This window comes from Aedes albopictus, chromosome 2, assembly GCF_035046485.1.
Source record: "Aedes albopictus strain Foshan chromosome 2, AalbF5, whole genome shotgun sequence".
Classification (NCBI taxonomy): domain Eukaryota; kingdom Metazoa; phylum Arthropoda; class Insecta; order Diptera; family Culicidae; genus Aedes; species Aedes albopictus.
Genome location: NC_085137.1, coordinates 231,904,250 through 231,927,613, shown reverse-complemented (window position 1 = coordinate 231,927,613; position 23,364 = coordinate 231,904,250). Strand labels below are relative to the sequence as shown.

Sequence of the window (23,364 nt, the reverse complement as noted above, 5' to 3'; positions counted from 1 at the left end):
AGTTCAAAAATGTTGAAAACTTGTGCAATTTTTTTTATAATTATTAATCTGTGATTGTTGTTGGTACAGACATAGTTTTCCTACTTAATTTGTTAATGTGCTTATTTTTTTAATTAAATTTCAATAAATAGCATATCTTTTCGTCTGTGCCACTACAATTCCCCATCGACACCTCTCATAGTCCAAACGGCTTTAGCCGTCAACTATCCATATCCAGTTGGTATGAAGTTGTCACTCTCTCGGTAACCGGGTGGACCGTTGTCTATATTTGTCTAGCGATTAAAAATTGATGCCGGTCTTTTTTTTTTATTTTTTGCTCCTTTTTCCTACTTGCTTGTGTTCGACTGCCAAATGCACTACGCGTGACCATGGCCCAGGTCAAATATTATTGCCAAGGGCATACACACGCAAAATTACCCGCCGGGTGATTCACAAATCGCTGGAAACTACACGGGGGATAAATCGCCGGTTAACGTTTGTTAGACTTTGGGCCACAAGGCTTTTGGGTTGTTTTGGGTGTAAATTCATTGATCTTTTCCTGAGTTTTGAAATTGTTGTTAATGTTAGGGCCCATATAGCCGAAGCGGTAAACGCACGGGTATTCAGCATGACCATGCTGAGGGTGACGGGTTCGATTCCCGGTCGGTCCAGGATCTTTTCGTAAAGGAAATTTCCTTGACTCCCTTGGGCATAGAGTATCTTCGTGCCTGCCATACGATATACACATGCAAAATGGTCATTGGCAGAGGAAGCTCTCAGTTAATAACTGTGGAAGTGCTCATAGAACACTAAGTTGAGAAGCAGGCTTTGTCCCAATGAGGACGTTACGCCAAGAAGAGAAAGAGAGAGTTAATGTTGGTTTCCAATTGATCAGCATTGCTTTGTCTGTCCTTTTCTAATCTCAACTTATACCTTAACCAACGGATTATGTTATCATTACATTGTTTTTCTCGGATACCTAAGTATTACTACTTACCATACTACAGTGTTTACTCCACGTGAAAATTGATTCTAATCGTTGTGCGTATTTGTTTCTTCTTGTTTCTTTTCCCTACATGTACACGCGGCCTGCTGCTCGCTCCCTTCAAACAGCGAAGTGATCCCCGACGCTGTTCGATCGAGGAATTTGCCGTACACTTTTTGGGACTTATCAGATCGCAAACCGAAGAGTAAGTATTGTGATTTTTGTGTGCCTGCGTGGCTGCGTGCGTGAGTGCGGGGCTTAGCCCGCGCGGGGTGTTGATTATTATGATTAGTGGCGGTGAAGTGTGGGGCGCAAGAAAAAAAAAACTCTGCTTCATGCGTGCTCAATTGAGTGTGGTTAATGGGTTTCTGTTTCATGGGCCGCCGGGCAAAGCATTTGGGAGTTTAGTGGAACGATTAGGAAGTGGTTGTTGCTAGGCGGAATTCGGCAGGCTGGATTGAGGTGAATGAATTAAAGTTGTGCTGTGGGAAAATGATGACAGTTCAAATTTTGTATTGATCTATTCATTCCTTCAATCTATACATATGGTCTGAGACCCCTGTCCTTCAGGAAAGGGGAGCTCTCATACAAATGCTTTTGCAGGGGATTTCCCTGTGGAGCTGTATATGTCAAAAAAACACAGTATAGGCAGGCAGTACGACATTTGTCGGGACAGCTAGTTCAACATTATTCGGCAATGATTTTTCATTAGGGCCTAACAGACTTCATCGATTTCTCTTCGTTGATTCTCTCTTCCGCTAATAACTTGATCGAAACAGTTCAAAGAATTCATATAATCTATTCCAATCCAGCGTTCCAGGAAGTTGTTTGAGGGGATTTCTGGAACCTTCTAATTGTGTTTCGACAAGTTTCACTTGTGCTTCAACGGGCTTTGAGAGGGCAATCCAGGGGGTTTCAGGAGCCTTTGATGGGCGTTTCAAGGCATTTCAGAGAGTTTCATTGGACGCAGTGGCTTAATTTCCCCAACAGGGGAGGAAAAAAAAAAAAAAGGTCGTTTCGAGGCATTTCAGGAGCGATTCAACAGGTTTTCAAGATCGTTTCATGGGGATGGGCTTCAGGAACCTTTAGGTGTTTCAAGGGGTTTCAGGAGCATTCAATATTGATTACCAGGAGATCCAGGTACTTGCCTGAAGCTCCCAGGACCTCCTAAAATGCCCCTAAATGATCCTTCTGAATATTCCCTGAGATGCCCTGAAGCGATCCTGAGAACTCCTGGTGCCCTCTGAGACCCCTGAAACCCGCATGGACCTTCATAAACGCCCCTGAAACTCCTGAAACACCTTTTAGACCCCTGAAACCCCCTGGGAGGCTCTGAAAACCCCCTGAGACGCCTTGAAGTGCCCTTAACCCTCGAGCGATCGCGCTGTTGTTTTTTGTATAACACGATGAAAAAATCTCGCTTTTTGTACTCAGCATTAGCGTGGTGCTGACGCAGGTAGTCAACCGCGCGAGTTACGGAAGGTTAAGGCCTCCTGGTACTACATTGAGACCCCTGAAACACACAGCCCAAGTAACTATTCCATTACTGATTGGTTTTGTTTGATTTTTATTAGGGATTTATTACAGCAATCGTGGAGCGTACCTGGTTGGACGGTTAGAACACGTGACTATCACGCCGAGGACAAGGGATCGAATCTCACTCCCGACAAACTCACAAAAATGTGAGTTTTTCCTTTGGAAGGGAAGTAAAGCGTGGGTCCCGATTTGAACTAGCATAGGGCTGAAAATCTCGTTAATAAAGATAAAAAAAAATACAGCAATAATTAAAACTCATAGTTGTATGCCTACTTTTATGAAAACCATTGATGAAATGTTTTATACTATACTTGAAGATATTCATAAAGCCAGATTTTAAGAGTAAACAAAATGTAATCCTTGAGCCATTCATTATTAGGGTAATTGATCCGATCATGGAGGAGTTAAGCACTGGGTCCATGTTTAAACCACAATTATATTGCCCAAGCAAACTTTTTGCATGGATTGAATTGAAAATAATAAAATCCATCCTTTATCTACGGGAAAATAACGAAATATTGTTACTTTGATGTTGTTATGAGCATTTTATTCGTTTTTATCTGAAAGAACATTGTGTTCCTAATGTTGCGGTATCCCATTGAAATCATATGGGATACCGCAACATTAGGAACACTACCGCAACAATAGGAACGCAGCAGCAAACACATTAAGGAAAACATTTTTTTAAATAGGTTTTTGGACAAATCTTAAGCAAACAAATGGTGCAATCTCATTATTTTAGCACCATACATCTATTAAAAATACCTTTTGGTAACATTTCAGTCGAAAACGTGCTCAATTGCCATTACCGCAACATGAGGTGCTACCACAACGATGGGAACAATTGCCCTACCACAATTAAACTGTTCAAACTCTCAACAGATGGCGATCCATTCGATTAGTAACGACATATGTTGATGGAAAAGCCGAAACTATGACTCTGTTAGGTTTATTGCGGTCATCGTAAAAGTTAACTTGCTTTCGTTTTAATTTAGCTAATTATGGTCGTCGCCATATTGAGGAATTAGATTATTATTATTATTATTATTATCTTTATTATCGAGATTTTCAGCCAGGGACTGGTTCATCTCCGCTGAGGAATTTGATAACGTGAATGGAAATAGTTAGTTTTGCTTCAACCAGCAATAAATTAATAGTTTGCCGTCATTATCATAGCCGGTTCACAAAAATAAACTCTCTCAGCTGAGTTTTTTTGTAATTCGAAAAAGTTTTATTAAATTAACAAACTGATTTATTTTACTCCAAGATGATAATATTCACCATTTTCGAAGCGTATTATGTTTATGTTTCTACGCAATTCACGGTAAAATTTAATGCGCATAGGCCTAGCAAAACTATATCTTCTAAAATGTTACTTTGAAATGATCGCTTTCTACTTGCGAATGATGTCTCCTCCTGAACTTTACGTGAAGAACCTTCTCTGCATCTTGAGCTGTCGTAGTTTTATTGAGAAAAAAATAACAACAATTATCTAATCTCTTTTTTAGCATGGAAAATGTTTCAACTAAGTTTTAAAACAGTTTTATTGCTACTCTTAATACGATTTGCAAAACCTCTCCGAGAGTGGCCAACTTAGCCAGAAGATGCTCTTAAAAAGGTTATCGAGAGGTTTTGATGTATGAATTAGTTTTATTACCAGTTTTATAAAATTGGTCATGAAAATTTCTTATACTGCCGAACAAAACTTAAAATGTTGCTTGGGAGGGACCCTCTGAACGCTTCTGAACCCTCTATGTATTTCCGCGAAACCCCGTATAACCCCCTGAAACGCCCCACAGCCCTCCTAAGGCCGCTGAAACGCCCCTGAAGTGCCCTGAGACTCTCTAGAGCCCATTGAGACCACCTAAAACCAACTGAGACCCTCTAATACCAACTTGGCCCCCTAAAATCTCCAGTGACCTTCTGATACCCCTTTAATTCCATGAAACCACCTGAGACCTCCTTAACCCTTTGGATCCGGAGGGGTCATATATGACCCCAACATAGAAACGGCTGTAGAAATTCACCCATTCTATAAAACAGAATACTGTCTTCGACAAAGTTGTTGCAAATTGAGTTCTCTATTAGGAAAAAAAAAATGGGAATATTTGTATTTGGTACTTCATTGATAACCTAGAACATCCTGAACACCATGAAATTTGGAAAAATGAAATAATTGGCATACCAGTTTTTCTAAAAGGTGAACTTGGACGTGGATTACATTTATATGTATTCATTTAGCTTTCGTCAAGAATATCAAAAGGTGTTTTATATTCTGGGATGTTCTAGCTGTTCCAAACTGTCCTATAGTAAAGTCCTTTAAATCTACAAGAATAATTTTATGTGTTTTCGCCACAAATAATAGCATTGAATAACCTACTGGGGTCCGCGAAGCTCTTGACATCATAAATGTCATTTATAGACATTATAGGGATATTCCAAGTCAGCCCAACTACCTTGGAATTCAGAACATCCGGTCTACACTCGTAGCAGTAGTCATATCTTTTATACTGAGTAACGTTGCATAATCAACCGCAGTTACTGGAATAATCTGAAGTCTACTAGCTTATTATAATCCTTTGGGGCATTGAGGGTCGTCCAAACTGTTCTATAATGAAGTCCTTCAAATCTACAAGAATAATGTAACGTTTTGACGTTTTTCTCTTCTTTAAGTAAAATAATGTTGGTTTTGATTCACGCACTTGACAAATAAAAATGAAAAATAAAAGTTGAATTGCATTTGCTTGTATTGAATGGAGTAGATAGAAAAGCGGTTTTGACGTTTTTCTCCTTTTTAAGCAAAATGCTTTTGAATTCGCTTAATTTAGTTTTAGTTTATTAGAATATTTTTAGAAGTTGACTAAATGTTTTGAATTAAATATAAATCCTGAATATAACCTGAATTTGCTCGTGACTGATTTGTGTTAGCAATAAATTATGTATGTCGACTTTTGGTTTGTGTCTCGGCTAACTCATATGCCATAAACGACGTAGGGAGTACAGTAATGGCTCCTGAAAATATGTATCTCAATTACACCATCTTGACGCACCTAGATAGGCGCCAACTGATTTCAATCGCCATGCGAATAGTTCGTTGGCGCAATTTACTAAATGAATAGGGGGATTGTTAGAGTAAGTTTCTTTTAAACAAAATGACTTAAGCTCGGTCATTTCGTTCGCTACAAGGCTGGAGTGTAGAAGTGATCGCATTTTTTGAAGATTAAGTTTTGAAGCTAAGTTATAGTGAATTTCGGACCTTTCGAGTCACGTACCGAAGGTAATGCAGTGAAATGGTGTATTATCTGGTTTAAGTGTTCTAAACGTTTTCTCTGTTGCTCTACAGTTTTGTTAGTACGTGTTTCCGGTCTGCGGGACCGTTATTCGCGACGTTCTACAACGTACTTATTTTTAGTAGATAAAAAGGTAATTATTAAGTGTATTTTAGTGTTTTCGTGTTGTTTAACTTTAAAATCTTATTCGCGTTGGACTTTCTCCAGCGCTTAGGCGCTTTTTATTGTACGGGCTGGTGCAAGTGTGAGAACTCGACAAGCGTAGTCGAATTCGGGGTTCCGTGGCGTCATCAGGCGTCAACCTCGTCCAGGAAGGACGGAATAGAGCTCGGGTGTCCGCTAAGGCGGCCGCCTTTCGAGGCAGTTAAACGGAGAGAAGTGAGGTTCGTCGTCAAAGTCGAACGATACAACTCCGACGGTCGCCAAAAACCGTCGTCGACTCCACCACACGTTTAAAACCCCGGTGGAGAGAGTCCGAGAGCTCGGTCCCCCGTACGTCGCTAATCAGCGTACGCCGGACCAGGTCCGAATTTGGGAAGTAGAAGACGTGGCATTCCCCGCTCGGCCTAGCAGGAATCTAAGTACACGAAGCCGGGTCGCTGGGCTCTGTCGCGTCCCTATTGACCTTTGGAGGATCAACCTGGGAAGCACGACTTTGTCCGTGCCAAGCTCTCGTGGATAATAAATCGGAGGCCTTCCGTCCAGCCACCACTTCCTCCGCACCGTAGTTCGGCCATCCTATCCGAGCTCACCGTGGATCGCTGCGCGCCATTGCAGCAGCTACAGCGGCTAAGCCAACAGTCACCATCGCTACCGAGGACGTCGAACCAAGATCTTCAGAGCGAGCCGTCTTCGCCGGCATCGGCCGGGAACTCCGCGGCAAGGACATCGTCGGAGAACTTCAAGACACCGCACCGCTTCAAAAAACCTGCGCAGGTACGTGGAAACTTTTGTTCATGGCTATGATTCGTTTCCCTTAGTGTTATTGCTCCCCGTTACCTTTAAGTTCAACCCGAATAAGTTTAGTTTCAAGAAATAGATGTAGTTATTGAATTTGAAGTGCTGAGAGTGTCAGTCGATTCCGTTTTGGGCTTTTCCCTTGAGAATTCACCCTTTTACCCCTCCCCCTGGATATTCGATCTTGACGCGATGGGAGGGCTTAACCCATTAGCACTTTAGCGCCAGTTCATTCACCACCGCTTGGACTTTGAGCTAGATATATCTAGTTTACGAGTTGAGCGCAAGTGAAGGAATCGCCGTGAGTGTTAATGGGAACCAAAGGAGTATCCGTCGTGCATTTATCACAAGTCAAAAACAAATTATAATTCAGCTTGCATAGACCTAATCTTTGCATTTTTTGAATTTTCTCAAATTTAACAATAATTGTTAAATTTAACGTAACGCAAGAGTGGGTAGAGGAGGTCTCTGCGTTACACTCATCATTCGTTACTTGAATTCGTTAGTACACAGGACAGGGGACGCTAGGATAAGTTGACTTACAGCCTTACAGATTAGATTCATTACAATTAGAACATTATGGACTGATTAGGTAAAGATAAAACTGTTGATTATAGGAGTTTTTGTATTTCTTATTTTTATGGGTTTTGTGAATTTATAAAAGTTGACAAATAATCATTATCATTTTTATTTTTGACAAAAATCAGTTGACTGAACTTGTTTGTTTTTATATCTTAGACGGTATTATTTCACTGATCAAAAAAGCAGGAATTTAGTTAGGATTTAGGACGGTTGACATTGTAAAGGGTTACGCTGGATATAATATTAGGGTGGGGCGGGGCAAGATGGGTCAGTGCCATTTTCGGGCGCATTACTCATGTTTTGATTATGTTAATAATTTTGTTAGATGACCAGCATGAATATACAAAAGTTTGGGGCATTGATTGAAAAATTATTCACTCTCATTGGAAATGAAAAATAAAATGGTTTTTAGCCATTTTTCTTATGCGATACATTCCATATATTCTCCATATAAACGGCCGCGGGGCAAGATGGGTCACCTTCAATTTTGAACGTATTTTTGGAGCATTCAAAAGTTATTTATTTTTTATTACAAGACTATCTCATAACTGACTTCAATCAAGCGGAATGAACGCTTAAAATTATAACATAAATTATGATATTTTTTTGAGTGAAAACATCGATTTTCAAGTCGCCTGAGGACCACTCGAATCGTAAAGTTTTTTATATTCCAAATAAATTTATAAAATGTTTACTAGTAGCTCTTGTTTACTCAGTATGGATATGGAGCATACATGAATGCGGAACAAATCTTATATTTTGACGTTTTTCGTTGAGAAAATGTGAATTACTTAAAAGGTGACCCATCTTGCCCCGCCCTTTTTTCACGGTGCAAAATCGATCACTTTTTAAAACTGCTTGTTTAACATCATATTTTGTGTTTAATGATCTTTTTATCGACTTTTAGCATAGCTAACTAGTGTATTGAAGAGTAGCGGACGAATACAAACCAATACGATTTGTATTTACAAAGTTATGGTGATGCATCCTTAGGTGACCCATCTTGCCCCGCCCCACCCTACTTTGGACTGAGATGATCACAGATATGCAGAAGACGACTAGCGAAATTAGAAACACAATTTGATACATTATTGACTATATATTGATAAATAGGGTTTGACAAATTTCTTTACAATATCGAATGGAAGCTCAAAAAGTGTTATCTAACACTAATATGACAGTTAGTTGGAGATGATGCTGGTGCTGTCAATGACTAACATCGGTTATTGACACTATTGGTAATCAGCTTGAAATAATTTTCAGAATGTATTATAAAATAACTGAGGATATTATCTGATTATTGTTTGGGGAAGCTGTCAGAAAAACTAGTTGCCCATATCGGCTAAAAACGCTAGTTCTGGTAGCTGTCTTCGAATAATTTTCAGAAATATCAAATCTTTAAAAATTAGCTACGACAAATTTTTTTTTTTTGCTCTTTGTATATTTCTTAAGAATAGTACTCTGAAGGCGTTAGCATAGACATAGACACCCTTTTTTATCTCTGAATGTTGTCCAGTGACCTCGGAGATTTTCGATTATTGAAATATTGTTCAATTATCAAATCATCTTTGGAGCTTCCATTCGATCAAAACACTAGTGCGATGGGAAAAGTTAACAGTATTTTTAAAAACTACTACGACCTAATGCTAATTACTACACACTTTGCTCAAGTTGACGACATCGTCTAGTCCATCGTGAGTATTAGTCCTAGTAGGGGGAAAGTTGGGAAAGGGTCCAGGCTTTGCCATCAGCTGTCCTGCAGCTCCACCTGGTCACTCTTCAAAAAAAAAAAAAAAAAAAATAATTCACCCTTTTACGTTCAACTTTCTCCGTTTCCGTTTTGGTAGGTTGACCTTTCAGGCTTCTGTACTTCATTTTCGTACGTTCGATTTGAGTGAGCTTAAGTTCGGGTATAAACAGGTTCAAGGGAAGGTATTTGGAGTTTTGGCGTACCTACAGGTTGTCACGTTGGCATTCTTCGTTTTAATATAGCCGTTCACGAGTCCCCTGAGGGAATAGTCTCAGAAACAGTCGGGCAAATTCAGAAAAGACCTCGTGTGAGTCATTGAACGGTTACAATAACCTTTTGTGTTTTCGCCACAAATCATAATCTACTGGGATTCGCGAAGTTCTTGAAATCTCAAATGTTATTTAAAGACACTACAAGGATATCCCAGGTCAGCCAAACTAACTTGGAGTTCAGGACTTCAGGTCTACACTCGTAACAACAGCCATATCTGCTATACTGAGCAACGTTGCATATTTATTCAGATCTGGACCAATCTGAAGTCTACTTTTTAATTATAAGCCTTTGGGACATTCAGGTTTGTCCAAACGATTCTATAATGAAGTCCTTGAAATCTGCAAGGATTACTTTTTGTGATTTCACCATAAATAATAGCATAGCATAATTTGCTGAGATCTGTGAAGCTCTTGAAATCTCAAATGTCATTTAGAGACACTATAGAATTGTTCCAGGTCAGCCAAACTATCTTTGAGTTCAAAACTTCAGGTCTACACTCGTAACATCAGCTATATCTGACATACTAAGTAACGTTTCATAATTAATCGCGGTGACTGGATCAACCTGAAACCTACTATATATTATGAACCTTTGGGACATTGAGTCTTGTCCAAACTATCCTGAAGCTTAGCTCTTGATAGTTACAGTAGTCATTCTCAAAATGAACTTAAGACTGTAATCTGTTAACCCCCTGGCATATCATGCGTCACTTCAAGATAGTTTTGAGATATTTCAGATCAACAACACTACTCGTGAGACCATAGCTTCTGGTCTACACTTGTGATAATAGCTTTTGCCACTACGTAAAGTAGTGTTACATGGTCGGCGTTCAGTCAGAGTGGACTACGCGATTTTTCTGGTAGGTAAAGATAATCCGAGGAATTCGTTAAACCTGAAGTTTTCTACGTTATTTTGATGCAGATGTGCCATTGCATAAAAGAATAATAGTATTTCTGAAAATAATGCTACAGATTTGAAATTTCAAGTGCTTGCAGGACATTTTCTTGAAATAATTGAAAAACAGATGGTCCGGTCTTAATGCCGACCACATAATCCACTGTACTTACCAAAGCAGCTACAGGAACAATAAGTGTTGTTATATATGTTTGAGATATTATGGGCTTCCTTGCTGTTATGGAGCTTAGTTGATAAAAACATTCACTGTAACTTTCAGAAGACATAATAGACATGATAGGTTACAAATCGTAGCTTTGTATAATGAAAGAGATTACCGTTACACCCGTAGACTTAAGGATCTAATCTCAAGAACAGTTTGGATGACCTAGGATATCCCGACTGATATGATACTGTCTATTAAACTTTCAGAAGACTTACTGGACATGATAGATTACAAATCACAGCTTTATACATTGAAATAAGTTACCGCTACACCCGCAGACCTTAGGATCTAAACTCAATAACAGTTTCTATGACCTAGGATATTCCGACTGATCTGATATTGTCTCTTAACCTTTCAAAAGACTTACTGGACATTATAGATTACAAATCGTAACTTTATATAATGAAAGAAGTTATCGTCACACCCGTAGACTTTAGGATCTAATCTCAAGAACAGATTGGATGACCTAGGATATCCCGACTGATCTGATATTGTCCATAAACCTTACAGAAGACTAACTGGACATGATAGATTACAAAACGTAGCTTTGTATAATGAAATAAGTTACCGTTACACCCATAGACTTAAGGATCTAAACTCAAGAATATAGTCTACGGTTTTCATGCTATTGACTTAAAAAACTTCAGAAAAACGTAGCAAAACTCCATAATAACGCTTGGAAAAGTTCCGGCTTCAAAGGGTTAAATGCCCTTGAGGTCTACAGGAAACCCTCCCAGAAATGATCATGAAACCTCCGGGCAGGCTTGTCCGCACTGAGCGCATGAAAAGTCTGCTCTTTGAATGTACACCATCAATCACATAATAAATTAGAAATATTTTTATCTTATCAGATAGAAGAATGATGAAATATCCTAAATGTCATTTCGAACTGTCAAAAAACGGCACCGCAGAGCCACAGGGAGTGCGCAAAGTGATTTTCACCTGGGTGAAAACACTCTAGTGAATTTCACTTTGGGCGGCGGTGCGGTTTTTTGACAGTTCGAAATGACAGTTACTGTAAGAATATTAACCCGAGCAGAAGAAAATAACAAGTGGATAACATATCAAGGTATTTATCTTAGATACTACCATATCTTGATATGCCCTTCATTAGGTGGTAATAAGAGGCAAAATAACAAAAAAGAAAACCAAAATTTAGTATAAATAACACCTAGAAAATAACAAGTCTTATTATTTCAATAATGAAAGCATACCTAAAAATTCCAAATGCTGCATTTGTTATCCCAAAGTTATTGAATAACAAACTAATAACATTTCTTGTTATTAAATGTTTCTTATGTTCGATGACTTCATGATGTAATAGCAAATCTTGTTCTTCGGTTATTTTCATAGCTAAACCAATAAATACCACATCAATACCAAACTCTGCTCAAATACCTCCAACAGCTATTGTGATGTTCTCATAATATTTCGAGAATAACGCAGCGATAACAATTTTAGGTATTAGAGCACATGTTGCTCTTCGCATGGTATTTGTAAGGTATGCCCTTCTGCTCGGGAACAGTTGCAACGCCAACAAATTCATCAAAAGAACAACTAGAATGAATATTTTTATTTATTTATTTATTTCGTCAACCGACGTAGACTAGTACATTTACATATACATATTTTTTGTTTCTTAATGCTATAGTTTAGTCTAAGAAATACATAAAAAATATTAAAAAATTTAATTAGGATAGGTAGTGTATTTATAATGTTTTTAGGCGTAGGGACTTCAAAGACTGTAAAAGTATTTTCTAAGGTTATGCCGAGACATTGTAAAGTCAATGGTTTCGCAGTGTTGATTATAAATGTCCATCATTCGATTAAGAGGCCCAAATTTGGCGTAGTTTGTTCTACGGTGGTTTGTTATGAATATGTTTCGATTTCGTAGTTGCCGAGAAGGTATGTAAAAATTAAATGAGGATAAGATTTTTGTTGAATCAATACGTTGTGAAACGATATCGTTAACAAAAGAAACCATTGCAATTTCACGCCGCTATTTCAATGTTTGTATGTCGATAAGCTTGCAGCGTGCTTCATATGATGGAAGTGGAAATGAAGTCCAACCTAATTTACGAAGAGCATATAATAGAAATTGCTTTTGTACTGATTCTAATCTTTCTTCGTGCGTGATTGAAAAAGGAGACCATACAATGCTGCAATATTCCAGTATTGATCTTACATATGCAATATACAGAGTTTTGATTGTGTATGGGTCATTAAAGTTGTAGCAGAAACGCTTAATAAACCCTAGCATGTTATTAGCCCTGTGAATTATTGTGTTGTAGTGGTCTACGAAAGTAAGCTTAGAGTCTAAGATTACTCCTAAGTCTCTTACTCTTTCACATTTTTCCACATTTTGATTTCCTAATGCAACTGAAATGTTAGGTGTTGTTCTTTTTCTGCTAAATGATATTAAGTTGCATTTTTTTACATTTAATTCTAAAAGGCTTTTTTTTCACCATACGTAGAATATGTGAATTTCATTGTGGAATACATTGATGTCTTCTTCATTTCGTATTTCCAGAAAGAGCTTCATGTCATCGGCATAAATTAGAACTTTTAGTTTGTTTAAAATGAAGGAAATGTCGTTTACATAAATAATAAAGAGAAGAGGTCCTAAATGAGAGCCTTGGGGGACACCTGAAGTGACTTGAATTGGGTTTGACTTGTTTCCATTGAATTTAATTATTTGTTGACGGTCAGTTAGGTATGATTCAAGCCATTTCAGGAGAATTGTCTCAATTCCGATTTTTTGTAGTTTGAAAAGTAGCATTGGTATGTCAATGCGATCAAATGCCTTACTAAAGTCCGTGTAGAGAGCTTCCACGTGGTTTCCATTATCCATTGCGTTTAATGAATAGTCTATGAATTGGCTTCTTTAGCGGTGTTGAGATAATTCCATATTCTGAATCTGAATACCAAACTGAGCCGAAATCCAAATTTTCATGAATTTTGGTGGCCGGGAACCTATTTAAAAATCAATTCGAAGTTTGTATGGGAGCGATTTGCCGAATCACCCCTCGTCACATTTTGTACTGGGCGGAGCTGTCAAGCAGTTGCCCAGCTGTCAAAAGGTGATTTCAAAAAATATCTTCGAAATTGATTTTAGGTATCAAAATAAAGTTCTAAAAATCTGAAAAAAATCATAGTGGCTCAGAAAAAGGTGCTTTTTCGTTTAAAAATAAAAAATCGATTAATTTTTCTAAATTTAAAAACCCAATTGCAGTAAATTTGTTGAGGTCGACCGACCTTTGAAGAAGCCGTGTTGCATATCAGTTATTCTGTTTTTGGTTTGGAGAAATAGCTTTTCGTTGACAATTGCCTCGAAAAGTTTCGGAATGCAAGAGATAATGGCTATACCACGATAATTACGTACGTCTGATTTTCGGCCAGATTTGAAAATAGGTACTAGAAAAGAGCTTTTCCATAGTTTTGGGAAATTACCAGATTCCAGCGACATATTAAAAAGCCAAAACAAAGGAGCAGTCAGTTCCTGTGCTAAAGTTTTCATGAATACTGGGGGGATCCCGTCAGGACCAGGACCTTTTGAGGCGTCTAGATTCTTAAGAGCATGTAAAATATCCTGCACTTGGAGTTGGTTTACGCCAATGTCCCTAGGGAATTCTGGGTAAAATGCAAAATAATCGCGGTCACGATCTTCTTCAGAAAATGTTGTATAGATTTCTTGGAAGAAATTTGCAAAAAGATTGCAAAAAGAGCCTATGTTTGAATCACTTGGTGCACCGCACCGGTATTTACCCAAAGCGGGTCTCCAGTTAGGCTTGTAGATACATCATTCGGTGTAATGGGTCATTAGGGATAATGGACCATTCGGGGTAATGGAATTCGGGGTTATGTCATAAAGCTTTTTCGACTGATGGAAGTTTGTTCCGGGATACGTTATTGTCTTTCAGTATTTTTTGGAGTGTGGCCGGAAGAATCAGCGTCTTATATGAAGCGAATTTCGTTTGCGTTTGCAAGTTATGAGCCCTAAGCTACCAAGTAACACATTTGTCATAAAATAGTCACGGCGGCGCAGGTTTTTGTTGCGCAAAAGTCACTGTGCCTCACTTCTAACAAATAAACACTAACTTGCTAGAAGTACGTCACAATGACTTCTGTGCAACAAAAACCGGCGCCTCCGTGACTCTTCTGTGACAAATGTGTTACTTGGGCTGATTACGCAATCCGTAAAAGACCCTATTCGCAGCTAGGGTCTTGTACCATTTGGGCAGGTGTATCTACTTTGGGCACTTGCCGCTATAACTAAGTCAATTTCAAACCGATTGATTTGAAATTTTGTCCACAGTAAGGCACGTACAGTATCTAACTCTGTACATAAATTCAAATCAATCGATTTGAAATTGACTTAGTTATAGCGACAAGTGCCCAAAATAAGTACACCTGCCCAAATGGTGCAATACCCTCCAATACCCCTTTTCACTTCACGGGAAACATCATTGTCACATGTCACGAGTGTTCCAAGATAAACAAATCCTTCAACAATTTCAAACATATTCCCATAAATCACTACCTCAGCACTAACACCACAAGGTCTGCCTGTGTCTTTGCCCGCTGTCATGTACTTCGTCTTGATAGATTTAATATTCAAGCTGTCGCTGTATCTGTCTTCAGAGCATGTGCGACCGTGCGATGATAGTGCCATTTCTCTGCACGCGAGGTCTCCCAAGCGCTCCTTTGAGTGCAATGTTGAACAGCTGATTTGAAAAAGCATCACCCTACTTCAATCCATCTAAGGTCACAAACGAGGTAGACACTTCGTCTGCGATCCGAATACTTGATTTTGATTCATCTAGCGTTGCGCGTATCAGCCTTAATAGTCTCGTCGGAAAATCATGTTTTGACATCATCTGCCAAAGCTCATTTCTCTTCATTTAGTCTTATGCTGCTTTAAAATCAATGAACAGATGGTGAGTCTGCAAGATATATTCCCGAAATTTATGTAGGATTATCCGCAGGTTAAACATTTGATCTATCGTTGATAGGCCCTCTTGAAAACCAGCCTGATATTCGCCGACGAAGGATTCCTCAAAAGATCTCAGTCTGTTGAACAGGACTTCGCGACAGCATCTTATATACCGAATTTAAAAGGTAAAACCTTCTGTAACTGGCACACTCTAGTCTGTGCCCTTTCTTGTAGATTAGGCATATGACAATATGTACTTGTTTTACCTTTTTTATAAGTGAGAAAGCATACAAGAAAACAGTGAATCGTTAAATAATCGAAATCGCCATTAGAAATTCGGAAGTTTTCTATTTGAAAGTGTTAAACTAATCATAATATCTACGAATTAAATTTCGTAAATTTTGCATCGCTTGTCTTACTTAATTCCTTGCACATAAAATACCACAATACGGATGCACCTCAACCCTAAAAAGCTGAAAAGTGCTTATGCTTCTTCCTATAGACTCGTCGTCGTCCTTCTAAGAACAATTTTCCTTCCCAACCAACAACATCAGACAACACTATCGCAAACCATAATCGTTGTCTGCCGTAGTCGTCGTCGTCGTCGTCGAAGTCGGAGACTGTCTGGAACTCCACTCCGACTAGCTCTCGCTCGTTCACTAGCTATCTTTACGAGCTGGCACAAGAGTTGTAGAAAGTCATTTAGATACTTAATTTTTGCTTCTTCTGTACATTACCACCAATTTGCTGGGCGGGGGCACTTGCTTCAGGCGATAGCGGGGAGAGGGTAAGTCAGAGTTCTACCGGCTACGTCGGATTCAGGGTGCAAGCTTTCTTCGTATGGATTTAAATTTTGGGGAGTTTCTTTCCACTACAGATCCGAAATGTTCTATTTTGAACAGATTGACAAATTTCGTGGAAAATTATGCTCCAGGGTAAATGCTGAGTACTCGAATTAGTTTAACGATGGCTGAATGACTCTTGAAATTGGATGAGCCGGTGTTTGATATCGTTTAAGAATCATTTCTTGGGAGGTTCGTTGGTCGGAACTTCCGTACATCGAACGTAGGTACCTGACTGTATCAGAATACAACAAAGAATCTCTATTTTGATTGTTTCCTGTACATACCCAAACAACACGAAAGAAACTCATTAAAATAGTTTTAATTATCCTAGCGATTCCAATTTTCCCACGCATATCTTCCGAAAAACTGAGTCGAATTAACATCTCACGTCGACGGCGGACATTCCGGTACCACCAAGCTGAGCCGAAAATTTATCACGCTCTCTCCGTCACGTCGTCGGTCGTCGGTGATGATCGTAGCTCAACTGTCCCGCAGAGATCATTGACTGCTTCAGAGAGTCAGACAACCAACAGTATGTTGTAGAACCATCACTACCACCATACCACCACCTCATCAACCGCCGACTCAAACCAGAAGCAGAACGAAGAATGACGCAGCGATCGGCGTAGGTAGTAGGAAGCACCATCACACGGTGAGCACGGAGGCAGAGGAGGCCCCAATAAATCTACGCTCTGACTGTCTGATGTGCCATTTGCTGCCAACGACTCATGGATCCGGCTATCGAACTTCTGTTTCACCTGCCGGTTTACTCGAAGCGCCTTGGCTGGCAGTGGCGTAGCCAGAATGGGTGATCAGGGGGAATATACCAACGTTTGTAATATCATTATCATTTAAAATGATAATTTGTTTTATCAATTCGTTGAGCAGAACATAACTTAAGCATATGTCCCTGTCATGGAAAATAATAATGGTAATAAGATGGTTAGAACTCCAGACTATCACGCCGAGGACCTTGGATCTAATCGCAGGGGGGCAATTACCTACTATCGCCTTGACCTGTGGCCAGGTCAAATTTCTGTCGACTTGCTTGTTGAAACTGTGCCGCCATGAGCCTCTGGGACTGCCTCTGTTGCGATGTCCTGCTGGGTTCCCATCTATCTAACACTTGTTTGATACACACCAATATTCACTGGCGTACAGCAGCACAGATATGGTTCACGATCAATCGCACCTACCAGGATGTCGTCGATCACGACGCGGAAGAGTAGCATACATTCAGGTTTTTTTTTACGCGGGGGTTACGTACCGCATAAAAAAAACTCAGTTCAAAATTCAAAAAACCGCGTAAAAAAAGTCTCACCATTTCTCGACGAATCATGCAAAAATAAGACGATGATTTTTTTTGTAGAGTTTTCATTTACGCAGCCGCGTAAATGAAAACCGCGTAAAAAAGACCTGACTGTACATCCTTGTCCAATTCCAGCAACGTCCCGGATGGGATCGGACAAAACACCCGTTGTGCAGTACTCTGCACGAAAATGCCCTGTACTGTGCTTCAATGAAGCCGATGATTTTCTCAGGGTCACCCTTGCGCCTGAGGGCTTCCCAAATGTTTTCATGATTGAATAGCATTGGGCAAATCTGACTGAGACATCGATTTTTGCGAATCTATTCGAATCGGATCAACAGAATCGATTCTTCGATTTAATCGAATACTTTGAATCGATGTTTTCACATCGATTCGATGTTACAAAGTAATGCAAAACTATGAGAGAAATATTTCCCAGTTAACACAAAGTCTTATGGTGAATATATGACGAAGCCACACCTCGAATTTTCAAAAGCACAAATCTGAAGAACCGAATGTCGGTTTGAGCTGAAAAGCGGATCGATTGGTAACCCGCTATTGGTGACCAATCGATCAAATTTTCAGCGCAAACCGACATTCGGTTCTTCAGCTTTGTGCTCTTGAAAATTTGAGGTGTGGCTTCGTCATATATTCACCTTATATGATGTTGAATAGCATGCTAAAGTGGAGGCCATATGCGTATCTGCTTCCATTAAGCCGCGTGTAAAGCGTACGTATATCGCCTCCACTTTTGCATCTTGGATAGGATGTGTGTTTACTGGGTTAAGAGACTCCTCCAGAATTCTGAAAGGAGTTCCTTTAGAGTTATGAGAGATTTTTTTAAGAATGTTGAAAATGGTTACACCAGAATCCTGAGCTAAATTACCTAGCAAAGAAAGCAAGACTCTTCCGGTATCTTGGTAGGAATTCTCTCTGAATTCCATTGAGGATTTTCCTAGAATCCTTAGAGAGATTACTCCATATCTACGAGACGGATTGTCTCAGAGTCCCGAGAGGAATTCTCCCAGAATCCTGTGATAGATTGTCTCAGAATCCTAAGAGAAGTTCTCCCTTGGGATTCTCCCGAAATGTTCCAGAATCCTAAGAGTTGTTATCTCAGAATCCTGAATACGATTATCCCAAAATCCAAAGATTAATTCTACCAGAATCCTGAGAGAAATTCCAAGCGCGGTTCTTCCACATTATTGAGATAAATTCATGTAGAATACTGAGAGAGATTCTCACAAAAAAAAAGATTTTCGGAATTCTAAGATAAATTCCCTAAGAAACTTAAAAGAATTTACCTAGTATCCTGATAAGCGTTGCTCAGAACTCTAAGAAAAATGACTCCAGAATCCTGAGGAAGGTTCCCTCAAAATACCTGGCGGGACTGCCACAGAAACCTGAGATATACTCTCATATAATTCTGGAAGATAGGATTCCTCCAGAATCCTTTGAGTATTCTCCCAAAATTCCCTCTTAAATCCTGGGAGGAAGCTTTTAGAATGCTGAGAATAATTCTGCCAGAATCCCGAAAGGTATTCCGCAGAATTCTACGAGTGACTTACTCAGGATCATGAGAGGTATCATAAGATTCTTCAGAGAAATATATCTGTATGTATGTCTAAGCGGGTTATTTTCCGAAAATCTAATAAGGATTCTCCCTGGAAGAGATTACGAAAACTTCTAGAATGGACTTCCCCAGCATCCTGAGAAGGATTCCCTGGAATTCTAAGAGGTATTCTCACATAAAACAGAAAATTACCGCAGAATCCTGAAAGACATTCCTCCAGAATCTTTGAAAGGACTCCACTGAACTCCTGAAAAGGGTTGTCCCAGAACTATGGGAGTCATTCCTCTAGAATACTTAAAATAATTATACCAGAACTTTAAAAGAATCTTCCCATAATCTTGTCAGGGATGTTCCCTGAATCCTGAAATGGATTTTTGCGAGCAACTGCTCCAGAATACAGAAAAAAATCTATTGAGATTCTCATAGAATGCTGAGAAGGATTTCTTTCGAACCCTAAGAGGAATCACAAAATCTTTGCAAGGGATTCATCAAAATCCAAGTGTTGGCGTAACTTTGAGGCATCGAAACACAGTTTTGTAGTCGTCTAACTGGACAGCTTCAAAGCTGCAAATATATTTAACAGTTACAAAACGTTGCTTACCGAATTCATGAATATCTTACATTTCTGTGTTTTCCTGCAACCCAACTACAAGATAATCTTGTTGCTACTACTGCAATACACTAGATCTGTTAACGGCTACTTACTACATTCATTCGTCAGTTCAATTGTTCTTCTTTCGATCATTAACAGCAAATGCCATAGAACAGACGGTTGTTTCACTATACAGAGAGAACGCCGCTTTACACAGTGGTTGCGGCAACACCAAGTTTCTCCAGAAAATTCTGCCCAGAGTCTCGTGAGAGATTCTTCAATAATTAATAATTCTGAAAGAAAGTGCCCTAGAATCTTGAAAAATATAGCCCCAGAATCGCAAGGATTTCTCCAGAATCATGGTCTCAGAGTCCTGACGGGAATTTCCCCAGAAAGCCGAAGTTTCAGAGAATCTTGGGAAGGATCTTACGAAGAATCCTGTGTGGTATTCCCCCAGAATCCTAAGAAATATTCCCCCAGAATTCTAAGAGCAATTTCGCCACAATTCTGAGAATGCTGAGTATGATTCTCCAAGAAGTCTGAGAGGAGTTCTAGAGAGTGCTGAGAAAGATTTCCTCAGAATATTGAGTGGCATCCTAAGTGAGGGTTTTCCAAAATTCTTAGAATAATCAACCCAGATCATCCAGAAATTTCTTAGAATCTTGAAAGGGATTTCATCCTTGGTAGGGACACTGGTAGGGAATACCCCAAAATCCTGAAATGAATTTTCTTAGAATCCAGAGAATCCGTAGAATTCAGATAGGTATTCTTTTATAATACTGCCGAGAAAATTTTTTAAAGGGCCTCTTCCTTAATTCTGAGGGATCATCTAAAATTCTGTGAGAGATTCCTTCAAAATGCTGAAAATTATCACACCATCATTCTGAGAGACCTTATCCCAGAAAAGAGAGAAAAACTCTTCCAGTAGGTATTCTCCCTGAATTCTATTAAGCATTTTCCTGGAATCCCGGGAGAGATTATTTCAGTTTTCTGAGATGGATTCTCACAGAATTTAAGAGGAAATCTCCCAGAATCCAGAAGGATTTCCTCAGATTCCCAAGGGAGAATCCACTGAATCCTGTGATGGATTTCTCACCCTGAAAGAAATTCTCCTGCAGTATTGAATGACATTCCATTGGATTTATGAATCAGATTGCCCCAGAACTCTGAGAGGGACCCTAAGGGATTCTCAAAAAAAAAAAATGAAACCCAGAGATGGACTGACCTAGAATCCTGAGAAGGATGCGCTAGAACCCTGAAAGGGACTTTCTCGACCATAAAAAGAATTTCTCCAGAATCCTGAGAAAGATTCACTTATACTCCTGGGAGGGGTTGTCCAAGAAACTTGAGATATACAGATTATTTTGTGGGCCCAAGATTATATAGACCCTCGATTTTATGAACTTCGATTTTATGTACATTTTACCTCGATTGTAGGTAATTTTTTTTAATGGTTAAATTCTACAGTGCATTCCTTGGTGCATTCTAAAAAAAGAAATTGAATAGGGTAGCGAACCACTTGGACAGCGGCCGGTATTTTGGGCACTCTTCGCTATAACTCAGTCAATTCCAAACCAATTGACTTGAAATTTTGTACACTGCTAAATACTATATCTATCTCATCGCGTTCAAAAAATTGTGTCAATTGGTTCAGAATTGGCTGAGTTATAACAGAAAAGTACCCAAAATAAGACCCCTGCCAAGATGGTTCCACTTCCCTATGTTTGAATCGAAGAAAAATTGATTCGGTCGATTTCGTGGGGCTGCAACATCGATTCAAAAAATCGATTAATCGGAATAAAAACATCTATGTTGCGAACATTCAAAATTGCCCAACGCTAATTGAAACGGTCGAAAGCTTTTCCGTAATCAATGAACACCAGGTAGAGAGATTCTTGGAATTCATTAATTTGCTGCAAGATGATACGGAGCGTGACAATATGGTCCGCACATCATCGTCCGATATGGAATCCTGAGCTGCGTCAATCTTTTTCTGTATCACTTTGCAGAGGACTTTGAGAACGATGCACAGTAACATGATACACCGCCTATTATTGCATACAGTCAGGTCACCCTTTTTGGGTACCTTTAATAAGACGCCTTGCATCCGGCAGTCGGCCGGAAATGTCGCGGTTTCCCATATGTTGCAGAATAATTGATGCAGTAGTTGTGCGGATACTCTGGAATCAGCTTTGAGGATCTCGGCTGATTTGCGAACGATCCCCGGGTCTCTGTTCGATTTCAAGCTACGGCTGACTATTTCTATCTCCTGCAATAACGGAGCTTCGGTGTTGATACGGGTAATGCGTCAAACTCTTGGCGGATTATGCTGAGGTGTTGACGGCGTGGCCGTCATTTCAAAAAGGTTTCCAAAACGCTCGAACCAGCGTTTCAACTGGTCAGCCGGGTCGGTCAGTAACTGTCCAGACGTGTCCTTCACGGGCATCTTAGCATTAATATTAGTCCCACTAAGGCGACCTAAAACATCGTACAGGAGACGGATGTGTGTTTGCAGCTTTCTCGCCTTCGTCGGCGTCCCATGTACAGTCTACATGAACGTTTCACTTCCTTCTCGAGAGTCGAATAGCGCTGACTGGCTACGGCTTTGGCTCCTCGTGTTTTCACTCGTTCTATCGCGGCTTTGGCGTTCCATCGCTGCTCTCCAGTGCTCTCTCCGGGTGCGTAGCTCACCCAAATTATTCTCGCCGGTGGCGATAAAGGTGTTCTTGATGGCGCTCATTGATTTTCTACGCTTCCACTTTCTGGAATATCCGCAGCACGGTTCTCTAGTTCCGCAGCGTCTTCCAGTCGGCGTGTGTTAAATCGGCGCCCGATTTTCTCCTCCTGCCGATGGATTCTAGCAATTCGCAGTCGGATCTCGCCGATTAGGAGATGATGGTCGGATGCAATGTTGGCGCCACGTTTGTTCCGTACATCAAGAAGGCTCCTTCTTCATTTTCGGCTGATGCAGATGTGCTCGATTTGATTTTCCGTGACGCCATCACGCGAAACCCAAGTCACTTTGTGCACTGGTCAATGAAAAAAGAGCGTTCTTCCAATCACCATGTCATTGTTGTCACAAAGCTCTGCAAACAGCTCTCCGTTCTCGCACATTTCTCCAAGACCATGGCGTCCCATGACGTGCTCATAGTCGAAGTTGTCGGAACCAACCTTCGCGTTGAAGTTGGTCATGACGATCTTGATATCACCTTTCGGAATCTGGTCCATGACAGCATTCAGTTGACTGTAAAAGTTCTCTTTGTCTTGCATTTCGGCAGCATCGGTAGGGGCGTAACATTGGATCATGGTAAGGTTTCGAAGTTGTGTTCTAAATCTGGCTATAATTAATCTCTCATTAATAGGTTCCCACTTCATGAGGCGCGTGAGTGCTGAGCACTTCACGGTAACGAGGAGCGCACTCGCCTCGTAGGCCAGAGTATAGCAGTATTTGACCCGACGCCAATCTGTGTTCTCCAAAGTTCGGTCAACCAACTTCGCTCAGTCCTAGGATCTCAAGCTTCATACGGTATGCATCATTGGCTAGTTGTGCTAGTTTACCCTGCTGGGCAAGGGTTAATGCATTCCAAGTTCCGAATCTTGTCCATTGTTTCACGTTTAAAGTCGTTGCCGTTGAATCAGT

At 39.9% G+C, this 23,364-nt stretch overlaps 1 protein-coding gene across 1 annotated transcript in view; it reads left to right on the top strand.

Moving 5' to 3' along the window:
* Positions 1 to 23,364, top strand: part of LOC109412379 (protein disks lost) — an 842,465-nt gene that overhangs the window by 585,696 nt on the left and 233,405 nt on the right. Inside the window, exon 2 of the mRNA XM_062851324.1 lies at positions 1,093 to 1,169. Within this exon, the coding sequence (XP_062707308.1) occupies positions 1,093 to 1,169 (77 nt within the window). The remainder of the gene's footprint in view (positions 1 to 1,092; positions 1,170 to 23,364) is intronic.